The sequence below is a fragment of the Zonotrichia leucophrys genome, chromosome 7 (genome assembly GCF_028769735.1).
Source record: "Zonotrichia leucophrys gambelii isolate GWCS_2022_RI chromosome 7, RI_Zleu_2.0, whole genome shotgun sequence".
Lineage (NCBI taxonomy): Eukaryota > Metazoa > Chordata > Aves > Passeriformes > Passerellidae > Zonotrichia > Zonotrichia leucophrys.
In genome coordinates, this window is record NC_088177.1 from 36462284 (window position 1) to 36486959 (window position 24676).

Genomic DNA, 24676 nt, shown 5'->3' on the forward strand with positions numbered 1-24676 from the left:
TGTGCTGCTCCTTCACCCCAGGATGATGGCTGATGTGCTCCTTTATCTCTGTTCAAAGCAGGAGCCACCACAGCGTGTTCTGCTCCACTGCCCCATCTACAATGGATGGTGCATGGCCGTGGTGTGGGCAAACACCAGGCTGGGCTTCCAGGGAAATATTTACCTTGCTCTCTGCTGTCCTGGGGCCCAGGGAGACATCCCAGCTGGGGACTGTGGCTTTCAGCCTCACGGATGCAGCCAGAACCAGATATCAGCTCTCCCAGCTGGCTCAGGACAGGAGCCCCCTTCTGCCGCAGGCTGTGTCTCACAGACCCCTGTCCTGGCTGGCATTTGGGAACACAGCAGGCAGGAAGGGAAAGGGAAAAGAGGCAAGCAATAAATGCCCTCTGCTCTTCTCCTGCTGCCCCTCCATACGTGCATCTTACCCTGCTGCAAGGAGCACCACAGCTCTTCCTGCCCTTTCCCACATGGAGCTGAGCCTACAGCTACACAAACATCCCCAAAGCCAAGCACACCACGGGATTCTCAGAGCTGTCCTGTGCAGGGCCAGGACTTCAGTGATCCTTCCAGCTCAGGATATTCTATGATTCTGTCCAAACTCTTTCCGTGTCGCAGACATGTTTTATGAAAAATCCTTTCCTTAGGATTTTTCCTCCTGAGAAGCTGAGAGGCCTCAGGAACAAAATGTAAACATTGATTATCTGCTGCTGTGGAATGCAACAGGTGCATCTGTGACTGGCTCATGTTGGTTGTTTCTAATTAATGGCCAATCACAGTCAGCTGGCTCGGACAGAGAGTCCGAGACAGAGCCTTTGTTGTCATTCCTTCTTATTCTATTCTTAGCTGGCCTTCTGATGAAATCCTTTCTTCTATTCTTTTAGTATAGTTTTAATGTAATATATATCATAAAATAATAAATCAAACCTTCTGAAACACAGAGTCAGATCCTCGTCTGTTCCCTCAACCTGTGAACACCGTCACATTTCCTCACACCTTCCTTGGCCTCATCCAGCTCTTGGGGATTGATCTGCCCCATGGGGCCGTGCTCCCTGCAGATGTTCAAACCAGAGCCCAGATCACAGCTGCCCAACTCCCCTTTCCTACCACCATGGCTCAGGGCAGGCTGCGGACGCTGGGGTGATGAACAGAGGCATCTCCCTTGCTGCAGAAGGAAGTTTTCCTTCAGCCAGGCTCCCTGGTGCGTCAGCAATCAATGCCACGAGGCCCAGGGGAAGGCAGGCAGCAGCTGCCATGAGGATGGGCATAAATTATGGATGTGCCGGCCTACCCTGATGTGCTCCAGATTGGGAAGAGACACAACCAGCAAGGGAAACATCAGAGAGGAGCTCCAAAACCATTTATTGAAACAAAACCAAGAGGAATTCACACGAATCCAAAGCTGGGTGAGCAGGAGGAGGGATGAGCTTCGTCAGGTTTCTTAAAGGGTCACCGTGTTTCTGGTCTTTAAACAACCTTTTCATCTCATTCCACAGGATGCTGCTTTGGGATGGTAAGAGGTTGTTTGTTCCTTCCACTGGAGTGGCATAAAAATAAATCTGTCAACTTGTATTATGTACACACATATGGGCTGTGGGGTTGTTTTTTTTCTGTGGGAAAACATCACTCTCTCAGTACTTACAATTAAGTAGCATTATACTTATTTTCTTTACCTTATTGAAATTTTTGGTTTTTAACTGAAAACTTTGAGACTTGAAGTCTGAGGGTGCCTGAGGCCAGCACCCAGAGAAAATCAGTTTAGCAGCCAATCTCAGCATGTCTTGTACAGTACAGCAAAGCCCAGGGTGTTTGCCACAGGAGCTCTAACCTGGATCCCAAACACTGGGAACACCTGGCACACAGGGACAGCTGGGGTGGGGAAGGACCAGAGCAGCACAAGAACACCACACGAGGCTCCTTTTCCTTATAAAACAGGCAACAAATCTGTACAACGTGGCCACGGCCACAGGTACCTGGCAGGGACGGCAGGAAATTTAATACCAGAGGTGAAAAGACACATGATCCAGCATGGATACCAGCCTCATGAAAACCTGTCCTGAGGAAAGACACAGAAAGGTTTTCATGAGTCTGGTATCCATGCTGGATCATGCACAACTTGAAATACAAAGCTTTGGTGAAGCTTTGGTTGCACCCATGGGGTGACCTGCAACCACAGCTCAGCCTGCTGTAGCGCCCTGGGAAATCTGTTCTCCAGCCTTGCTGTCCCTCCCCACACCAGGGACACCAGCACAGCGAGCAGGATGGTGGGAAGCTGAGAAAAAATCCCCCAGGTGAGCCAAAGCAACCCTCATCAATGGCACCATCAGGGTGCGCCCAGCAGTGGGGAAGGTTTGTCTTCTGCAGCTTGAAGGCAGCTCCTTCCCCAGGGAAAATCCTGCTTTGTCCATTCCCGTCTCTCCTAGAGATAGAAGTCCCTCCTGGAGGCGTGAGGGGGATCTGGCAGCACTTCTGCCCGGGGCTGAGGCTGGCAGGGCAGTGCCAGGCTTCCCCCCAGCACTGGATGGTCCTGGGGCAGTGCCATGGCAGAGCTGGGCAAACCAGAGCCGCTGTGGGGCTAGGAGAGAGAGAGAACAGTGGTGAGGAGCTTTGCAGGGGGTTGTCAGCACTGCCTGCACAGAAAACACTGAGCCCCAGAGGGAGCAAGGCCCTTACCCTGTGCCTGCCCTCCTGGCTCCGTGTCCCATAGGAATTCAGCGTCTCCAGAGGGCTGCTGATGCTCCCAAAGTGCCCTGCAGCTGAGCTGGGGGAAGAGTGCTGGGGCACGGAAAGAACAGAGCTCAGCTGCTTCTCGGGAACGAGCTGGTAGAAAGGGGGAAAAATCCTGGGGTATGGAGCCATCTCTTGCCAGGAGTCCCCAGGGCCGGCAGCATCCAGGCTGCACAATCCATCCAGGTGAAACTGCTGTGGGGGCAGGCCAGGCCCGGGGCCCGGGCAGCCCTGGGGCTGGGAGGCCCCATCTCTGCTGAGGCCAGGAACGCCAGGCTGAGCTGGAGCCCGCAGCAGAGGGCACACACAGTCCTGCCAAGGGCTGGGCTGCGGAGAACAGCTGGGGCCACACAGCCCGTTCATCAGCAAGTGATGGTGCCTGGGCTGGCTGGGCGGTGCCGCGTGGTCCTGGCGCTGGCTGGACAGGCAGAAGGACTGCTGGGCATCCTCTTGGAGGGGCTGCACGAGTGAGCAGCCTCCCTGCAGCTGCTGGGCCCCGGGTGGCTCCTGCGGGCAGGGAGCGCCCGGGGCTGAGCTGGGGGTGCTGTGCCATGGGGTGCCCCGCACTGGCTGGAAGGAGTGGAGCACAGTCTCCTCCCCAGCTGGCCTCCACTGGGAGCCGCTGGAGAGCTCCTCCTGCTCAGCCAGCTCTGGGAGCAGCCCTGGCACAGCACTGGGGGGCTGCTCCCACAGCAGCGTGTGGGGCTGGGGCTGGGGCAGGGCAGTGCGTGGCTGCCCTGCACGCTGTGCCAGGTGGCACCCCGAGTGCTCGTCCTCCATGTGGCACGGAGCAGGGCCTCCCTGCGGGCTGGGGGGCGTGCCTGGCAGGGGACAGACCTGCTGCCCTCCCTCATGCCCATCCGCGGGAGGCCTGGGGACATGGGAAAGAATCTGGTTGCTGGCCAGGCTGTTATTCAGGGATGGTGACTGGTCTGGGTCCGTTCTGACCATCACCATTTTCTCATCCAGCAGCAGGAGCCCCAGGTCCTCAGCATTCAAGCCCAGGCCCTCCAAAGCACTGAAGAGCTCGTTGGAACAGCTCTGGTCACTCTTAATTGAGAGCAAGTCCATGGTGGCCAAGAGAGGGTCCTCCTGCTGCAAATCCAGCAGCTTCTCTTGGAGGCTGTTGCCCCTTGAAGAAGCTGGAGCTGTGCCCATACCCCAGGCATCCCCTCCTGCACCTGGCAAGGACACACCCTTGAGCTGGAAAGTGCTGCTGAAGGAAGGGTTGGGAATGGGAGCTGAGTGGGAGGTGTACACCGCCTCGTCCTGCTGCATCACAGCGCCCAGCAGAGACCTGGGGTCAATGCCGTTCCTCTGGGAGCGCCCTGCGTGGCTGCAGGGGGGCTTCTTGGACTTGCTGAGCTTCCCTTTGCTCTGGAAAAGGTCAGGGAAGCCTGGGAGAGGATGAGAACTTTGGTATAGAAGCGCCTCTCCTGTAGCAAAGGTGAAGGGAAGGTGCATGGACCGCTTCCGAAGGTGCTCTCCTCCTTCTTCATCTCTGCAGGGCAGGAAGAGGACATTGCGGCTGACACACACCCACCCCACAAGTGTGTCGCAGACATCTTTTGTGAAAACCCTTTTCTTAAGGATTATTCCTTCTGAGAAGCTGTGAGGCCTCAGAAACAAAATGTAAACAATGGTTATCTGCTGCTGTGGAATGCAACAGGTGGATCCGTGACTGGATCCATCTCGTGTGGATGTTTGGAATTAGTGACCAGTCACGGCAGAGCTGGCTCTCTCTGTCTGTCCGAGCCACAAACCTTTGTTTTTTATTCCTTTCCATTCTATTCTTAGCTTAGCTAGCCTTCTGAGATGAAACTTTTCCTTCTATTCTTTTTAGTATAGTTTTAATGTAATATATATATATATCATAAAATAATAAATCAAGCCTTCTGAACATGGAGTCAACATTCTCATCTCTTCCCTCACCTGACAACCCCTGTGAACACCGTCACACAAGTGCCTCTGTAATGGGCAGCTGTGATCCCTGCAAGCCAAAGCCCCTTTGCTCCAGCCAGCATGCATTCACACACACAAACACACACAAAAAAACCAAACATCTGCAGCGTGACTGAGCATCACCCCTGTTGAGGGCTGGCCTTGCAGACGGGGATGCGGCTGAACAGCGCCGAGCACAGAATCCCACAGCTGCAGCAACAAAGGACAAACCCAACACGCTGCCCTGCTCAGCACACCCCGGAGCCATGGAGAAAGGCAGGCTGTGCCCACGCCAGCCCAGCACGTACACGAGGGGCCTCTGTGTGACCACGATGTACTCGGGTTTGCCGTTCCTGTAGACGAGCCGGGCGTTGGCCTGCACCCACTTCCAGCGCTTGTCCTTGGTCAGCAGCCGGAACACCGTCAGCCCGCTCTCGCCCGTCTGCATCACTGCCGGAGGAAGCACCAGAGCTGCCACCACGGCACGCTGCCCTTCCCAGATGGAAACGGCAGCAGCGTGGCTGGCAGGCACGGGGGACTGTCACAGACATCTTTTGGGAGAAGTCCTTTCCTTCGGATGTTTCGTAAAAGATGTCTGTGACAGTCCCCTTTGCCTTTCCTTAGGCAAATCCTAAGGAAAAATCCTTTCCTCCTGAGAAGCTGAGAGGCCTCAGGAACAAAATGTAAACATTGATTATCTGCTGCTGTGGAATGCAACAGATGGATCTGTGATTGGCCCATGTTGGATGTTTCTAATTAATGGCCAATCACAGTGAGCAGGCTCGGACAGAGAGTCCAAGCCACAAACCTTTGTTATCATTCTTTCCTATTCTGTGAGAATCTACAAAATTAGAAAGTTTTTGCAGGCTGCAGAGACAGCAGAACTGTGATTAGAGCTAAGCAGCAGCCATGAGAAAGGTCAGCAGAAAAATTACTTAAACCATAGAAAAGCAAGGGCAAATAGAACAAAGGTCTGTGTATTAACACTTGTCTAGAATAACTCTTTAAGCTACAGAAGTTTATCTAGCAGACTAGACATATCTAAACTAGATATTAGGAAGGTTAAAGCTTAATAATAGAGCATTGTTTTTTAAAGCTTACAAGCAGGTATTGTATTTGAAATAAGCAAGCATTGTTTTAACCAAAGGTACGTGTGCTTATGGTGATTGGAGAAGACTACTGTCAATGTGCTTTTGCTTTGTGTGATTGGTCAAGAAGCTCATAAAGTAAGTTGTAACATTAAGTTCTGTGTCTGCTGCCTAGAATGTGAGCTGCTGGCATCTTGCCATTGTCATAATCATGTAATGAGACTGATGCTGAAAAATAAAACAGCTCGAGGTGCTTTCCACAGCAGCCCCGTCTCGTTCATGGTCTGTAAATAGCCCCCCTGCCAGCATCACTGTTCTATTCTTAGCCAGCCTTCTGATGAAATCCTTTCTTCTATTCTTTTAGTATAGTTTTAATATAATATATATCATAAAATAATAAATCAAGCCTTCTGAAACATGGAGTCAGATCCTCATCTCTTCCCTCATCCTAAGACCCCTGTGAACAGCTGAACACCCCTCGCTGCACTCCACACCAAGCTCCCTGCAGCAAAGCATCCTGTGGGGAAAGAGCCACTGGGCTTGACAGAGCAGCCAACAGAGCTGCCCCAGTCCCAGCCCTCTCATCAGCACAAGGGAGCAGGGAGGGGACTCTTACTCCTGACGTGGTTCTCAGCGCAGTACAGCATGTCAGCAGCGTGGACAAACTGGTAGCCCGTGCCACACATCCGCAGCTCCGCCTCGGTGTAGCCCAGCACGATCTTCCCCCTGTGAGACACAGAGAGCTCAGCGAGCTCACGGGCAAGGCTGGGGGGGATGTCAGGAATGGAGCACTGAAAGCTCTGCAGCGTACTTGGCATCGCACGCCAAGGGGGTGAAGTCCAGCTTGTGCTTGGTCCTGAAGATCATGTTCTTGGTTCGGATCTGCAGGATGGACGGCGGCTGCAGGGGCGTGGAGATGGCGAACAGAGCGAGCTGGGGGGGCAGGACAGAGCCATCTTCAGACCTTTCCTTCTGCCCATGAAGGAATTTCAGCCTGCCTTGAAGGTTCAAAGCCTGGGAAGAGAAGAAAAGCTCAGTGTCATGCAGAAAAGTGAGAAGGAAGAGAGCTACATGGAAAGGAAGACGTCTGTGTACAGAGTTGGTGTGAACAGAATCATCAAATCATAGCATGGTTTGGCTTTGGAGTGACCTTAAGGATCATCTCATTCCAATCCCCCTGCCATGGGCCAGGACACCTTTCCACTATCCTAGGTTTCTCCAACCTGGCCTTGAACACTTCCAGGGATGGGGCAGCCACAGCTCTCCAGTGCAGAGAGAAGGAGGGATGACCACCACCTACTTGATCTTAAGACACAGTTTTAACAGAAAAACCACAACACAGGGGAGAAAAGCACTTGCTTGGTCAAGATTCAGCATTTCTGAGAGGAGAGGAACAAAACTCACAGGGAAAGGCTGTAGGTACAGACCAAACCTACGAAAAACAGGGGAAAGTCTCTTGCTGAGACAGGCAAGTGCTGCACATGTGTTGAAGATTGCACTGCAAGATGTTTTCCATTCCCATCTGTATGGCAGATTACCTTTGCCAAGTGGGCAGTTTGCTTTATCTCTCTCTTTGAGTGACCACATTCACACCTCCCTGGGAGGGGACATTGCTGATAACAGACTATTGAATGTCACTGCATGGCTGATAAGAACTAGAACATCCCATTGGGAGATGTGAGCCCAGAGGGAGGAGCCAAGCATTGCTACCCAGATATAATCCAGAGGTTTGTGAGACACCAGCACGGCTTTCTCCACGGGATTCCCCAGAGGAACAGCAGCTGCCTCTCCTTCCACTGCATCTTCAGAGGAAGAATCCATCCTTCTCTACAGATCCCCCTGCTCCAACAGAACCACCCCTGACACTGCAGGAGGGCTGCAGCCACATTTCCAATGGGACTGCCACCAACCCCCTGACCCACAGGGTGTCAGGCTGGGTTCTGACTCTGGCAGTGTTGTTCTAGTGTACTGCATTGCTTATTTTATCCTTTTATTTTTTTTCTTCCCTATTAAAGAACTGTTATTTCTGCTCCCATATTTTTGCCTGAGAGCCCCTTAATTTAAAATTTATAGCAATTGGGAGGGGTGGGGAGGGTTTACATTCTCCATTTCAGGGGAGGCTCCTGCCTTCCTTAGCAGACTCCTGTCTTTCCAAACCAAGACAACATGGCAGAAAGGAGCACAGGATCTTTCCACGGGGTGGTTTCAATGCTGGTGTGACCCTCTGTGGTGAGTCTGTCCCTCTCCTGCTGTGGAGGGTCTGTACTCACCAGGAATCCGGAGGAATTATCCAGGAGGCAGCGAAAGCGGCACACAAAGCTCCTCTCCAGGAAGGAGGAGTTTTCTGGGGGCAGCTGATCCGGCTTGCAGATGCCAGCAGAAGAGCTAAGACTCTTCCCTGCTGTGGAAGAGAGAGATTGAGAGAATCAAGTAAGAATTCACCCCAGCAAGGGCGGGAGGTGCCCAGCACTGGGCACTGCAGCTGTTTGCAGAGCACAGCAACAGAAACTGGGGGGGAAAGCCACAACATTGGAACGAAGCTGTGGCCTGAGCCACACGGGGGCAAGTGGTGACAGCCAGCTGGGGTCCCAGCATCCCTGGTGGCACCCAGGATGGCAGCCTGCCTTTACCTGCTGCAGAGGGCTCACCAGCGTCCAGGGCCCAGCGGAGGTTGCGCCTGAACTCCGGCTGGTCCTCGGTGTGGATCAGCTCGAAGACGCTCTGGTGCATGACATCTGTCTGGAGGGGACACGCCATCTGTAAGCTCTGCAGCCTGTCCCCAGGGCCAGCTTTCACGTCCCACCTGGGAACAGCCCGTCACGGCCCCAGCTGGTTTCACCTTACCCAGTTTCCCCGGTGCTCAAATGGGTCCCTGGCTAAATGAGGTTGGCAACCTTTCCCCCAGAACTGATGGTGGTGGGAACAGACAGCACATCTGGCTTTAAGGACTCCTTGCCCATGTTGGGCCTGACTTCCTCCCCTGAGGAGCTTAAAGAGCCAATACAGCTCAGCTCTGACACCCCCATAAGTCAAAATTTTAGTGCTGGCTTAAGAAATGAGATGAAAACATGGATTTTGGAACAAAAGAGCAGCAAGGCCACCCCATCCCTACACTATTCCCAAGAGAACAATGTCCTGGGACTCGCTCCCTGTGCCCAGGTGGACAGGTGCCATCTACCCTGGTGTTGGGGACAGCCAGCTGTGTGTGGGTGACACCAAACCACAGTTTCCCTGTAAATATGATCCAGTGTCTCCTCCAGGTTACCTGGGTGCCCGAAGTGCTGGAGCCCTGCGGGATTTACCAGGATTTGAGTGGGTGTCCCAGGCAAACTGGGCAAGGAACCCCAGAAATCTCCCCATGGCCATGAACCCCATGGCTGCTGGAAGTGTCTATGGGCTGATGAAGTCCCTTGTCACCTACAAGTGACCACGTCTGGCAATTCCCAAGGAAAAGCCCCAAACAACTCCCTGAGAGCCTGTGATCCCTGCAGAGCCTCCTCCCTGCAGGGAATTTGGGGCTCTTCACCACCACCAAGGAAAAACTGGCTCTCCACAGCGAGTCAGAGTCCCACCAACCTGGTGAAATCCCAGATAGTCCTGGATCGTATGCGAGGAGTAAAATATCAGCCCTTCTGATGTCACCACCAGCACAAAGCCATTGAGGGCCTGTGGGAGAGAGGAGATCAGCAGGTACAGGCCACAGCCACTTCACTTCCACAGCAGGACACCCACAGCCTGGCTAGCAGGCAGCTGAGCCACCACAGATGGCCTCTCGGAGCTCCTGCAGCTCTTCCACATAGCTGCCTGGGAGCATCCTAATCCAGACTGATGAAAAACTGTGCTTCCATCCTGGGAGCATTGACTCAGACTCAGCTTTGGACATTTATCCTCATCCTGTGCAGGGAGCCTGTAAATGCCTCTGAACTTCTTGCAGTACGAAAGTGGACACCATCAGGAACAGGTCCATTCTGGTGAAAATGAGCCTTTCCAACAGCATCGAGGGCCTTGGGGAACAGGTCCATTCTGGTGGAAATGAGCCTTTCCAACAGCCTTGAGGGCCTTGGCAGTTGTGTGTGGCCATCCCAGGTTCCAGAGGAGTGGCCTGGAGAAGGACCATGGAATGCCTGGAAGGCCAAGGAAGGTGTTGCCTCTGCTGCCCATTCCCTCCTCAAGGTGGCCAATGCTGAAGGGGCCTTAACCGGTGGAAATGGAAAAGCCAAAAGCTAAAGCATAAAGGTTTGGATTTGAAATTGCAGCAAAAACAATCTTCATTTCTGAAAAGCCAGTTTCTTCCAAAGCAGCAGGGAATTCAGGCTGAGTCTGCTGCCTGAACTTGGGGGAAAACTACAAAATCCCTGGGTGACCCCAGAGCACCTTTTCCTTCCTGCCAATACATCGCAGAATCATTTAGGTTGGAGAATCCCTCTAAGATCACCACCACCTCCAAGATCATTTTTTCTGTAACACTACCTGGTTCATGCAGACCCCACCCCCCTTAGGCTGAGTGCTGTGCTCTGTTTTCACAAAATAAACACCCAAAGCTCTTGTGCCTGTGTGGATTTGAAGCCCCAAGCCCTCCGCACAGAGAAGAGCAAATGCAGCCATCAATCTGAAGTTTCCATTGCATTTTTAATGTTGCACACTTAGACATTTCACAGTTCACTGGCCCTTCCATCCACTCCTCAGGCTCCAGGATTGCAAAGTCAATATTCAAGGGAGCACCGGGCTTCCTGGCAGGAATAGGCTGAGCTGATTAGAGCCTCTGTCTTACCCAAGAGGGGCTCATTGCTACCGGTTTCATAAATTGGGGAAGTAATTTCGGTGTTTTCCCTGAGCTAAAAACCCCACAGCAGGACAGGACACATGAGAAGGGACCAGGGTGCTGGATGACAGTGTCCTTTACACGTGCAGAAGACTAGAAGGGGCAGAGGAGCTTCCCTACCAGTTTGGGAGGGCAGCTCTTTTGCTGTGGCTTTTAAGAGCCAAAACCATCCTGTAGCACTGACCTGGCAGGGAAGCCACAGCAGCCAGCCCTGGCCTGCTTCCCCCACTTCATAATGGGCAGACATCAGCATTAATTAGGGCCTGGCATGGAGTCCCAGCCAAGTCCAGCTATTGTTGCTGCCAACTCCTGTTTCATGGTCCAGGTCAGAGTTTCTCCCCCCTCTCCTTCCCTTTTTTTCCAGGCACAAACGCTCTCTCTATTTACTGGGGTTGGTCTCAGTGTGTGGGAATCTGCTGCAGAGGTTAATTAGTGCTGCCAAATGCACTTTAACCCTTCGAGCAGCCTCAGAGGAAGAAAGGGGAAGAATCAGAAACAAAGGAAGTTTGGCCATCAGAGGTGACAGAGCAGGTGGAAGTACGTTTGTAAGTATGGAGGAATGTTTCCTTGCGGGGGTACAGGGACAGATTCTGAGCTCCTGCCACATCCAGGGTCCCATAGGTAGAGCCTGAGAGAGCTCCACCAGCTTTTCAGGTGCTGTTTGGTACCTCCAAAAGGACAGCACCCAACTGTGTGAGGAGCTGATGAGCAGGACATCAACCCCCAGCAAGCCCTGCTGAGCAGTTTGGTTATATCCTGAGGGGAAAACCCTCAGGTTTCTGGCTATTAACCAGGCTGGCTTTAGCACTTCTCCCACCAGGCACAGAGAGTCAGGATCAGTGTGCCCACACTGAAAACTGCACTCAAGCACCTTGCTCAGCTTGGTTTTCACATTGTACCTTTGGTACACTTAGACATGAGGGCAGAGAAGCAGAAAATACAAATCACCATGCTCAGAAATCCAGCAAGATGTTCCTTACATATGGACTATTTTAAAATGGCAACTTTTTCCAGGAATAATGGGAAAAGCAGGGAAGAAGCAACCGTTTCTGCACTAGGGACCTTTGGAGGTCTTAAACTTCTGCCCAGTGAGAAGCACAGTGAGCTACACCACATGAAATCACAAATCACCTGCCATGAGTGAAAGAACAGCCTGGTTCTGGGGTACAACTCAAAGGAGCTGGAAGAGGGACAAGAGGAAGATCCCGTGAAGGCATTTGTGAGGAGCACTAACCTGTAGGAGCAGCTCACCCTCTGGAACTGCTGCTGAGCCCAGAGCTGGTCCAGCGCCACAGGCTCCGTCCCTCTGGGCTTCCTTGGCACCAGGATTCTTCAGAGCAACTGCACCAAGAAAAGGGAAGGGAGGGACATCAGCGCTGCAGGAACACACTGCCACAACAGCTGGAATGCTGCAGGCTGGACAGGGCAGGGGAAGGCACCGTGCAGTCACAGCCCTTTGCTTTGCCTCTCACAAGATTGATTTTAACAGGATGTCTCCCCACCCCTCAACTGTTTCAGTCTGGGTTTTTCTCCCCCCCCACTCCTTTTGTCCCTCTTTTAACATCCTATAAGTAAAAAGCAGTTAAAGCCAGGTAGGCATCAGAATCATGGAACTATGGAATCATTAAAGTTGAGGAAAGATCATAGAGCCCAACCATTCCCCAGCACTGCCCAGACCACCACCAAACAACATCCCCAAGTGCAACATCCACAGGTCTTCTGAACACTTCCCAGGACAGTACATCCACCACTGCCCTGGGCAGCCCGGTTTAATGCCTGACTTTTTTTGTGAGGAAGTTTTTCCCACTAACCAAAGTAAATCTGCCCTGGCACAGCTTGGGGCCATTTCCTCTGTCGCAGACATCTTTCACGAAAAATCCTTTCCTTAGGATTTTTTCCTCCTGAGAAGCTGTGAGGCCTCAGGAACAAAAACTAAACAATGGTTATCTGCTGCTGTGGAATGCAACAGGTGCATCTGTGATTGGTCTCATGTGGTTGTTTGTAATTAATGGCAAATCACAGTCAGCTGGCTCGGACAGAGAGCCGAGACACAAACCTTTGTTATCATTCTTTCTATTCTTAGCCTAGCCTTCTGATGAAAACCTTTTCTTCTATTTTTTTAGCATAGTTTTAGTGTAATACATATCATAAAATAATAAATCAAGCCTTCTGAAACATGGAGTCAGATCCTCATCTCTTCCTTCAACCTGAGACCCCTGTGAACACCGTCACATTCCTCTGGTCCTGTTCCTCGGTCCCTAGAAGCAGAGCCCAGCCCTCACCTGTCAGGGAGTTGTGGAGAACAAGAAGGTCCCTTCTCAGCTTCCTTTTCCTCAGGCTGACCCCCTTTCCCAGCTCCCTCAGCTGCTCCTCATCAGATGTGTGCTCCAGTCCCTTCCCCAGCTCTGTTCCCTTCACTGGACATACTCCAGCCCCTCAATGTCTTTCATACTGTGAGGGGCCAAAATTGAACACACACAGATGTGGCCTCAGCAATGCTCAGCACAGGGGACAGTCACTGCCCTGCCCTTGTGGCCACAGCATGGCCTTCCTGACCACCTGGGCACATGCTGGCAGCAGCAGCAGAACTCTGCCCTGCACAGGAGGCACTGCAGCAAATCCCAGCATCAGGAATGTGCCATTTTGAAGGACACAGCTCAGTCAGTGTCTCGTTACAGTTCAGCAACCCAGTGGGCTTACTCAACCAAATTAAGGCAAGCCACAGCTCACAGTGGGAGAAAAACAACACAGAAAACACAGGGATGCAGACACAGAGATCCAATAGTGGTCCATGCACAATCCACATGCATGAGGGAATCTGTCACTCAGCTGAACTGAAGGATGCGCCCTAAATTTTGTTCTGTACTCTCCAAGAGAACAGTTCCTGTCGCAGACATCCTTTTGTGAAAATCCTTTTCTTTAGGATTTTTCTTTCTGAGAAGATGAGGCCTCAGAAACAAAATGTAAACATTGATTATCCGCTGCTGTGGAATGCATCAGGTTTTGTCTGTGATTGGGCCATCTTGAACGTCTACAATTAATGGCCAACCACAGACCAGATAGCTTGGACTCTTTGTCCGAGACAGATCTTTGTTATTCATTCTTTTCTATTCTTAGCTTAGCCTTCTGAGGAAACTTTTCTTTCTATTTCTTTTTAGTATAGTTATAATGTAATATATAAATAATAAAATAATAAATCAAGCCTACTGAACATGGAGTCAACATTCTCGTCTCTTCCCTCATCCAAGAACCCTTGTGACCACTGTCACAAGTTCCTGGGGATATTTCAGTGTAAGGGTAAGATGTCAACAAGCCTGTGCACGACAGGCCCGTCCAGAGGAGCTCACAGGAAAGCTGGGAAGTCTCTTGCCAGCACCACGAGGACAGAGGGCAGCATTTGGCTGCTGGCAAACCTGCTGCTCCCACGGGGATCTGGGAGGAAAGATGTGGAACACCAGCTGCCAGCTCACAGAGGGAGCAAGAGCTCTCTTGGATCTGCCTTTGCCAGCTCCTGGACAGGAGGAGGGCTGCCGTGCGAGCAGCCAGTGGATTCTGGAAGCAATAGGACAGCAAGTCAGCAGGCAACAGCCACCAGCACTTAAACAAAGCCAGGCTCTGTAATAGGCTCTGCTCTCCCTGGGCTGTGCTGAAGCAGCTGCTGAAACTCAGCTCCTCCATCTGCACAGAGCTGATCCTGAAGGATCTCAGACGCTGCAAAAGGCAGATGTTCCAGAGTCAGGCTCTGGGGACAAAGTTCTTCCACCAGGCACAGGACCATCCCAAAGATCAACTTTGCTCTGTAACCAAAGGCAAAGCACAGCCCACTGACAGAAAAACACCTGACACAGCAGCAATCCCACTGCTTCTGGGAGCTCCGGAGAACTCCCCGAGCTCAGCCTGCCCAGACTATTTCAGGAGCTGGCCAGGGATGGGCTGACACCAGGACTGAGGTTACAGCAGTGTTTGTACAACTGTGGGTCGGGCCTGAGCCAGCTGGGGTGGACACACACACACAGGCTGCTGGGGCCTCACCCTTTCACACCCTGAGGGACCACTGGGGTCCCCTGTCCAGATTGTAGCCCACATAAAACCTCAGGGAGGGACAGGCCATTGGGATGAGAGAGGCCACAACACCCAGGCAGGGCCCTGTGGTGTGGAAGGAGCGGGTTTGTGCCAGCAGCCTCCCAGCAACTCGCTTTTCTGGTCGCTGGGAGCGAAATGTGGGAGCTATGAATTATTAAAGGTCTCCTCTGTGAGCTGCCAGCCTGCTGCGCTGGAGGTGAGAGATAAAAATAAACCTGGCTGAGAGGAGAGCAGCTAGAAGTGCTGCCCTCTGCTCAGGGCTCTGGTTGAATGGCTCAATATCACCCCTGCAAACGAAAATATTCATCTCAAGCACTGCCTAAAACCAGGCTATGCTATCAGCATCTGGGCTGTGGGGCCAGAGGAGACACACTGACAGCAGAGGACAGTCCTGTGTCCTCTGTGGGGATGTCTGCCACTGCTGAAGATTGCAATGCAAGTTGTTTTCCATCCCCATCTGTATGGCAGATTACCTTTGCCAAGTGGGCAGTTTGCTTTATCTCTCTCTCTGAGTGACCACATTCACACCTCCCTGGGAGGGGACATTGCTGATAACAGACTATTGAATGTCACTGCATGGCTGATAAGAACTAGAACATCCCATTGGGAGATGGGAGCCCAGAGGGAGGAGCCAAGCATTGCTACCCAGATATAATCCAGAGGTTTGTGAGACACCAGCACGGCTTTCTCCACGGGATTCCCCAGAGGAACAGCAGCTGCCTCTGCCCCTGCATCTTCAGAGGAAGAATGCATCTTTCTCTACAGATCCCCCTTATTCTAGCAGAACCACCCCTGACACTGCAGGAGGGCTGCAGCCACATTTCCAATGGGACTGCCACCAACACCCTGACCCACAGGGTGTCAGGCTGGGTTCTGACTCTGTCACTGTTGTTCTAGTGTACTGCATTGTTTATTTTATCCTTTTATTTTCTTCCCTATTAAAGAACTGTTATTTCTGCTCCCATACTTTTTACTTGGAAGCCCCTTAATTTAAAATTTATAGCAATTGGGAGGGGTGGGGAGGGTTTACATTCTCCATTTCAGGGGAGGCTCCTGCCCTCCTTAGCAGACTCCTGTCTTTCCAAACCAAGACAGCCACCAAACACAATCCAACCACCAGGGTGTGAGGGATAAATCAGAATTCCAGCGGAGGCTCCCCAAAGAGGACAGGCTCCTGGCTGTGGCCACAGCAGGCTGGCACCCTGCCCGGTGTCCCCCGGCTTTGTGTGTCCATAAATAGCCCCGTGCAGCCCCTGGGGTCAGCAATGCAGCAGAACTGTCACAGCACATCAGGCTGACGGAGCAGAAGGAGCCGGGGAACCGCCACATCCTCTCTGCTGCGTGCATCCCGCCTGGAGCTGGGACCAGGAAAGGGGGATCCATCCCAGGCACAGGGCTCTCCTTCACCCACGGCAGCAAGACCAGGTGCAGCCTTTGCCCCTCCTGCACAACTGGGGACAGGCACTTGCAGGGATAAAAAGAGAATAAAAACAAGAGAAGTGGCTTTCCCTCCCTCTGGCCACCAGTGTCACCTCTGTGTGGTATTCACATTCTTTGGAAAAATCCCTTTGCCCAGGATTTTTCTCCTAGGAAGCTGAGAAGGCTCAGAGCAAAAAAAAAAAAATTATTTAATTTGATTTTCTTCTGTTTTGTTCATGTGGAATGTGTTTAGAGATTGTTTACTAAAAGTCATTGTTTCATTACGTTCTGATGTGAATTGTTTTCATTCATTAGCTAATTAGTGCCAAGCTGTGTCGGGACTCTGGAAAGAGTCAGGAGTTTTCATTATTATCTTTTTAGCATTTTGCAAGTATCCTTTCTGTATTCTTTTAGTATAGTATTCTTTAATATAAATAGCATCATAAAATAATAAATTAGCTTTCTGAGAACACAGAGTCAGATTCATCATTTCTGCCTTCATCTGAACACCCCTCAAACGCGACACCTTTGTTGCTGGAGGTGAGAAAGGTGAGAAGTTGGTCACCTGAAAGCAGCAAGGCTTGCACAAATATAATGCTATTTCTTCCAAGAAACAGCTCCTGCCAGGCCCTGCAGGCTATTTGGCCACAAAGAGCTCCATCTCCAGATGCTTCTGAGCCTGGGAATCTGTTTCATGTGGTGCTGCAGGGACACCTCACTGCCTACAGAGTTTGCCAGTGAACTCCTGAACCTGCCAGGGCTTTGCAGACCTGGGAAATCCCTGCAGCACCAAGCAGGAATTAACATTTTTGAGAGGATATCTCCCAGGCCCCTTCCCTCCACACAGCAAAAGCTCCTGGTGGGAGCAGGGCTTCCATCAGTCACTGACTGCAAAGGAGAAAAATGAAAACAACTCGATCCCAAACCTGCTCCAGGTGTTGATGAAGGAGAAGGAAACCAAAGAGCTGCAGGAGAGGGCTGGGCCATCTGCATGGCCACGGTCAGTCTGAGCAGACATACAGTGGGGACAGAGCAGGACAGAGAAGGATTTTGGTAGTGATGCTCCCTACAAACCTTCTGCCAAACACCCCAGAATGCACAAACCACTCTGGGGGAAGGACTGACTGATTTCTTAACAAAACTGCCTTTTATCCACCTCTCTCCTTCTGTGACTTGTGCCAATCCCCTGAAGAACTGGTCTTACCTCACAGTAAAGTCTCTACACCCACAAGTGCATCTCCAGATCTCCCTTTTCCATCCACTTCTCCAGCTTCTCCTTGCTCATGGGCAGAGGGACCTGCAGCTCTGTTGCTCACATCAAATAACCCCCTCAACATTGCTTTTTCCTACATTTTATTGTTAGTAAGAGAGAAAATATTGGAAATTCAGAAAACATCATGTAAATGGTGAGGGAAGTGGGCACAGGTTTGGTGACGTCAGAGCCATCTTTTCTCTGCCTTGCTGAACCATCAGCTGGGTTCTCATCAGTGCTGCTCAAATCCCATTTTCCAGCCACTGGCAAACAGTTCCTGACTTTCCATTTGTTAATTCATAATGGATACCGGGGTTTTACTTAACTTCAGACCTGCCACAGTTCCCTGTTGGCAAAAATTTCATTAAACAGATGCATTATTTATCCCTGCCTGAACAGTGTGGATGCCCTGCTTTCCGAGAACCACACTCGTGGTTAATAATGGATGGCCTCTTAAAAGATCTCACTGCACTTCTAGAAGCAAGGAGGCCTTGGCTACATGGAGCTTTTGGTTGTGTCACTTGGGTCTCAAAGGGAGAAAAGCATGTGCGGGAGTTGAAGCAAGGACAAAGATGACAAGGACCTGACAGATTTTCCTTCTTCCTGCAGCATCACCAACTGTTTGAACCCTCCCTCTCCCACTGCTCCTCCCTCAGGAGCTTTAGTGTCCGTCACAGAAGGGTTTGGGTTGGAAGGACTTTAAACACCACCTGGTTCCACTCCCCTCCTGTGGACAGGGACCCCTTCCACCAGACCAGGAAGGATCATCCCAGCCCAAAGCCTCAGCCTGGGGTTTCTTCCCAATCCTGCTCCCCTGCCAGCCCCCAGGAGCCCGCTGTGAGCTCCAACAGCTTCCCTGAGAGTCAGGGGGAAACACCTGGCCAGGAAAGCACACAGCAGGAAAACTGCCTACCTAAGGAAGTCACAAGAATTCTCTGCCTTGAATTGCACCTCCGAGGTCAGCTCATTACCCAGGCAATTAAGAGAGCACAGTGATCACAGGACCAGGCTTTGTTTTTCTTAAACCAGCCCTCAGGCTTCGCTGCTACAGCTCTCTGCTGTGTTTGACAAACAGCTCAGGAGGAGGGAAGGCTCACAAGTGAAGGGATGAGCAGCCTCAGTCCCACACACCCCATCTCGAGCCCTCATCCCTAGGCAGAGGTTTCAGGGGCACACTCATATAGCCTGTAATAATTATATAATTAAAAGCACTTTTCCAGCCTGACCTGACTGCAGCTCGGCCACTTTTTGGGCCACCACAGCTCCAGCAATAACAATCTGGGTTCATATCACACATATCACAGTGTGAGGCTGAGCCCAGAGGCTGCACATTGATCCTACAGCAGCCACCAACGATTGTAAGAGGACTCTGGGAAAATCCCAAGCCCCCAACATCCCCAAGAGTGTTATCTTTTAAAGACACAGGAGAGAAAAACTGCTTAAGTTTTGGATACACGACCTTAAGCTTCCGTATGGAAGAGACCCATGCAGAGCTCAAACCCACACAGAGCCCAGAACAACTCTGACCCACAATCACAGACTGCCCAGCCAAAAGTTTGTGAAGTGTTTCCCCCTCTCCTCCCTATTGGAGGGAGAAGACCCACCTTTGTTGGTTCAGCATCGACTCCGTTTATTGACTCAATCAGTCACTTTTTATAACCGTGTTAATTAAGTTCACGCATATTGCAAAACCCGAGCTCACAACAGGTCAGAGATAACACACCAACCCCTCCTTTTGTTTCCAATACCAAGATTTGTGTTCTCAAAACTTACTTTTACTTTCCCAAAACAGCTAAAGATAGAATATCTACTTGTTATGAGAAAGCTGCCTGAGAACTCTGGTATGCAAGGTTCTCAAGGCCTTCATGTTTGTCACTTTCACTTGTAATTAAAAACAACCTGAGAACTTCTACTGTTTACAGAAACAGGCTGTGAGAATTTGCTCCTCACAGCTGCCTTCTAAGCCATTTCTGAAAAAATCTCCAACACCTCCCAGTGATGCACAGAGAGCCAGGCAGGATGCTGCACACAGGCAGAGGTGCATCTGCATCCCTGAGGATTCCCACTTCAAGGCAGGCCTAGCCCATTGCTATGGGGTTCAAACTGCTCCTGGCACCACAGACTGACCTCTTCCTACAGCTCATAGACCCTAGACTTGATTCAGAGCATCAAATCCCACAGATGAATCACTGAGCATCAGGCACAGGGCTGTGACAGGCACAGGGCACCCTGGGGACACCCAGGGACAGGTGAGTGCCCAGCAGGGGCTACACTCACACACCAGAAGGGCCAGTCTTGCTATAGGATGGGAAGCACAGCTTGGATGAGCTTCCCAGCACTCTGCAGCAACAAACTGCTAGAGAGGCTTCTCTAAAGTGAGCCCTTGACCACTGTGACGCCTGCCAGTTGGCCTCCCACCAGGAGTTCAAGTGGCCCAAGACACACAGATGGCACCTGACAGACACACGACAAGGTGCCTTTGAGGCATCTTCTTTTTTTGGTAAGAAATCCTCTGGCAGAGCAAGACAGCAAACCTTCCCCTGGAGCACCTTTCCTTCTCTCTCCATTTCCAGAGGGTGAAGGGGGTGGAAAAGACAGGGACCCCTCCTCCTCTCCCAGCAGCGTTTGTGGGGCTTTGCTCCAGGAGGCGGAACAGGGAGGGATTAGAGGGGAGCAGCCCGGCCAGGCACCACCAGCGGGATAAGCTGCTGGCACACAGCTGGTGTGACAAGCTGTGCACCCCCTGGAGTGGTGGCACAGCCACCAACAGCAGCACACGGGCTGGGAGGGGACAGGGAGGGGCCCTGCAGCACAGCCCCACCTCCACCAAACCCAACCAGCTGAAAGAGCCTCCAGCAGAGAAGGGAGGAAGGTGAAGGCAGTGAATGAGAATTAAAAATAGTTGTGAACCAAGGTGTGATGGTGTTCACAGGGGTTCTTGGATGCGGGAAGAGATGAGGATCTGACTCCATGTTTCAGAAGGCTTGATTTATTATTTTATGATATATATTACATTAAAACTATACTAAAAGAATAGAAGAAAGGATTTCATCAGAAGGCCAGATAAGAATAGAAAAAGAAAGAATGATAACAAAGGTTTGTGGCTCGGCTCTCTGTCCAACCCAGATGGGCTGTGATTGGCCATTAATTAGAAACAACCACATGAGACCAATCACAGATGCACCTGTTGCATTCCACAGCAGCAGATAACCATTGTTCACAATTTGTTCCTGAGGGCTCTCAGCTTCTCAGGAGGAAAAATCCTAAGGAAAGGATTTTCCATAAAAGATGTCTGCGACACTAAGGCGGATAAGAAACAAGGCATTTGGGAGGGCTGCTGTAAGGGAAGAAACCTGGATGGGAAAGGAGGACAGACAAGCCTTTAAATCAGCTGGCACTGATGTTTTGATAGGAGCCTCAGCTTGGAAGCCAGTTCAGCTCCTTTTGGCCCTTCTGGTCCAGGTGCTGGGTTCTGGTCAGTGCTGCTTCTCCAGCAGGATGGATGTCAGATGGGCTGGATATTCTGCTCCCTGGGAGGACGCCTCTCCCAATGTCTCCATCCCTCCTAAGCTCACCTCTTCCATGGCAAGGAAGCACTTGTGTGAACCTGGGATTGCAAAGTCAGGCAATGGGGGAAGGCAGAGGTGCCTGGGAATCTCACAGAGGACAGCACTGCTGCCCCATCCCAAAGGGAGCCTCTTCCACCTGGCATGGATCAGGAGGAGACCTTGGCTGAGATCCCACATCCCCCAGAGCCACCGAACACAGCTGGCACTGAGCTGCTTCCTGCTTTGTTCAACTGGAGAGATCCGAGTGGGAAAAATGGAGTGGAATCAGCCCACAAACACACAGAGGGTGCTCCTGCCCGCTGCTCTCCCAAAGCCCTGCAGAAAGCTGGCACCAGAGCCACCAACCCAGCACATCAGCCTGCTGAGGGATGTTTTGGGGTCTGTTTGGGTAAATGACCCTGCTCAGCACAGGCAGTGCTTGATGATCCTAAACCACTCCAGAGATTAAACAACACTGAGCAGCCTTAAATCCTCCGATTCCTGTCACTGAACTGCAGGCCTTGAGTGATGCCCCCACGCAGGCACAGCTCCCTTGGGGCTATAGAAAGAATAAAAATCCTCATGTCCTCAGGAAAAACACATCCTTATAAAGCTCAAAGACCTTCAAGCCCATACAAACTTCCCCACATATCAGCTATGCATAAATCGAGATGGCGAAGTAACATTATGTGCTGTTAATTATTAAACCGATTAATAATTAATAAATCATTGATTATTTATTTATTCTGGCTGGGGATGGGCTGGCATACACCTGCTGGGTGAATTGCTGTCAGCAATCATGGGCAACACCTGAGACCTGCTCCAGCTGTTTCTCCTCACAATCCATGGCAGCACATCCCAGGTTTTGCTCTTGCTTTCCTGAAATCTTCTCTTAGGGAGCGCTCAAGCAGGGTGGATAGATAAATAAAGTCAGTTAAAATCAATTATTTTGTTGATAAGCTTGCCCAGAGTTCCGTTTAAGGATTCTTTTTTAATTGGTATCAAGCATCACAAAGGACTCAGCTAGCATTTGAAAGGCTGAAGCTCTCCTCCTTCCCTGCCACAAAGCCATCCCACAGCCTCGGACAAAGTGGAAATCGGTGTCATGGAATTAAACCAGGTGGAACGACAAGGCGGGGAAAAAGGACCCAGAACAAATGAGACGCTCTCAGAACGGTAAGTTTCCTGATGAACTGGCTCTGCCTCAACCCTCCCACAAAAACCAGAATTTCATCTCAGGAGAACCCACAAATAATCAACTTCACCCCTCCAGACCCCTCTGATCCCACGGCAGGGTGGAACACAGCTCCAGCCCGGCAGCTGGAGACGGCACAGCAATGAAATGTGGGCTAGAAAAGGGGGAAAAAGCAATTCCAGGGGAAAGAAAACAAAATTCTGAGGGGTAAAAAGATTAAATTCTAGGGCAGGTAAAGAACAAAATACTCGCGGGGAACAGGAAAACAAAATTCATGGGGGGCACGGCAAAATTCCAGAGGTGTAAAGCAGGAACGACACAAAATTCGAGGGGGTAAAACCCACCAGAATTTGAAGTGGAAAAAATAAATAAGGGTGGGAGGGAGCCCCCAAAATCCAAGGGGGACGGGGAGGGCAGAAACCAAACCCAAAATTCGAGGGGAAAAAACCCAACCCGAAATTGCAGGAGAAGAGGGAAATCCCACAAAATTCGAGGCGGAAGGAGGGGATCAATTTCAAAGGGAAACAAACAAAAAAAAAAAAATACAAAACAAACGAAAACAAAAATCACTGACGCGGTTAGAGACACAAACCTTCGAGGGCGAAAAACCCACACAATTCAAGTGGGGGAAACCCGTCAAAATTCGAGGAGGGGGGAAAAAAAAATCCCACAAAATTCAAGGCGGGATCGACACGAAACTCCTGAAAGTGCGGAGGAAACCTCAAAATACTACGGGGAAAAAAAAAAAAAAAAGCACGATTCTGGAAGGGAAAGAAAACAAGTTTTTGGTTGTAACAACATCCCGGGAGGGGTGACACGGCTGCAGGAGGAGGCGGCCGTGAGGGAGGAGGGACAGCACAGAGCTCCGGGCGGGAATTGCGGCAGGGGAAGCGGGGAAGGCGCCCATCCCAACCCATCCCATCCCATCCCTTACCGCCCAAGAAGCTCCTGGCACGCAGAAAGCCGGCGCTGAGGCGGAGCACCGAGAGCTTGTCCAGCCCAGCCACCACGTCGGGCGGGAAGGGCAGCAGCCCCGCCAGCCGCTCCAGCTCCCGGTTCAGCCGCTCCCGGTGCCGCTTGGACGGGTTGGAGCCGCCGCCTTCGGCCGGGCCCGGCCGCGTCCTGCCGGGCAGAGCCGCGTTAGCGAGGACACCGGGACACCCCTCAGCCCGGCCCCCTCGCCCTCACTTACGCCCGCGGCACCGGCTTCCTCCGCCTGCGGCCCGCGTACATGGCCGGGCCGGCAGCGCCCGAGAGCCCACCGCTCCCTCAGGGAGAGAGGCAGCGACAGGGGCAGCGGGAAGGGGAGCGGGAACGGCCCGCCCCCGGCGAGGGGGGAGACGGGGGATGGACGGGGATTTGGGCCTGCGGGGGGTTGGTGTATGATGGAGCTGAGAAGGGATTTGGGGGCTGAAGGGGGAGTGGGAGCTGGCGGAGGGAAAGGGTGATGGGCGGGAGGGATTGCGGGGTTTAACGAGGAGGTGGAGGGGGCTGAAGGAGGATTTGGGGCGTGGAGGGGATGGTGAAGGGGGATGAAGGGGGATTTGGGGCGTGAAGGGGCTGTGGGTGGGGATAGGGAAGGGGATGAAGGGGGATTTGGGGCGTGAAGGGGCTGTGGGAGGGGATGGTGAAGGTGCATGAAGGAGGGTTTGGGGTGTGAAGGGGCTGTGGGTGGGGATGGTGAAGGGGGCTGAAGGAGGATTTGGGGCGTGAAGGGGCTGTGGGAGGGGATGGTGAAGCGGATTATTGCAGGCTGTAGGTGGAGATTTGTGGCGCTGAGGGCAGGTGCGGACCGGGCCGTGGGTGCCGATGGCTCGAACAATCCCCCTGGTGCTCTGCCAGGTGCAGAAGGGCGCACACCTGAGGCTTGCGGGTAAGGGAAGAGGCTGATAAGAGGCAAATCCTCCGATGTGCAGTAAGGCTTTATCATGCCAATGTTCTCCCTCACGTCATGGCTCAGCTGTGAGAACTCCTGTTCCTAAGTCCGGGGACACTCACACACAAGCTGAAGGTGCCCATCCCGACTGATGGGCCATAATTAATTTAACTACTCTCACTTGTAGACAGCTGCAACATCTCAGAAGGTGTAAAGAGTCCCCAGGTGTCCCGTGATCCACAGTATTATCCAGTGTGAAACTCCCCGCCCCAGGGAGATGTTCCCACCTGGCCTCAGCAGATTATAAACCCCATGGATGTGATGTGTGTTGGACTCCTTCCCTTCACCACTCGATGGGTGTAGTCTGCAGTCACTTTCTCTCCACCCTATAATCTTTTCCCTCTCTCTCCCCGCCCTCATGTTTGCTGTTAAATAAAAATCCATGCTATTGGCATTCATATATGGTGTCGTTTACACCTTATTTTGGGCAGAGGCATCTCTGTAATAATTTTTCATAGTCGGATATTTAAAACCACGTGTGTCAATGCCGAGAGTAACCCTGCCTGTGAGTCCCACAACCCCACAGGGCAGTTTGGGGGTGCAAAGGGGGGACACTGTCACACCTCTGCTGCCATGCATGCCCACAGTAGCTGGGGACAGTGACAACGAGAGTGTCACACACCCAGCACCAGGTGTGTGCTTGGGCTTTTCCCAGCACTTGCTCAGTC

At 51.8% G+C, this 24676-nt stretch overlaps 1 protein-coding gene across 2 annotated transcripts; it reads right to left on the minus strand.

Moving 5' to 3' along the window:
* Positions 1-1346: 1346 nt before the first annotated feature.
* LOC135450706 (aryl hydrocarbon receptor-like) lies at positions 1347-23573 on the minus strand. Of its 2 annotated transcripts, none has more exons than XM_064719132.1 (11): positions 23265-23573; positions 23007-23194; positions 11810-11916; positions 9330-9419; positions 8402-8492; positions 8024-8154; positions 6565-6767; positions 6370-6479; positions 4974-5115; positions 2671-4225; positions 1347-2572 (listed from the first exon to the last, which is right to left on the minus strand). In XM_064719132.1, the coding sequence occupies exons 1-11, from the start codon at positions 23303-23305 to the stop codon at positions 2417-2419; spliced, it is 2814 nt and encodes a 937-aa protein (XP_064575202.1). In that variant the 5' UTR covers positions 23306-23573; the 3' UTR covers positions 1347-2416. The 2 variants fall into 2 exon arrangements, with proteins under 2 accessions (XP_064575202.1, XP_064575201.1); XM_064719131.1 differs by having other exon boundaries at positions 8384-8492.
* Between the last annotated feature and the right edge of the window lie 1103 nt (positions 23574-24676).

Coding starts and splice junctions, on each gene's coding strand:
- LOC135450706 (XM_064719131.1), bottom strand. CDS start 23,305: ATGTACGCGGGCCGCAGGCGGAGGAAGCCGGTGCCGCGGGC. Junction 9,420..11,809: donor AGGGTGAGCTGCTCCTACAG/GTTAGTGCTCCT, acceptor TCTCTCCCACAG/GCCCTCAATGGCTTTGTGCT. Junction 6,768..8,023: donor ATAATTCCTCCGGATTCCTG/GTGAGTACAGAC, acceptor TTCTCTTCCCAG/GCTTTGAACCTTCAAGGCAG.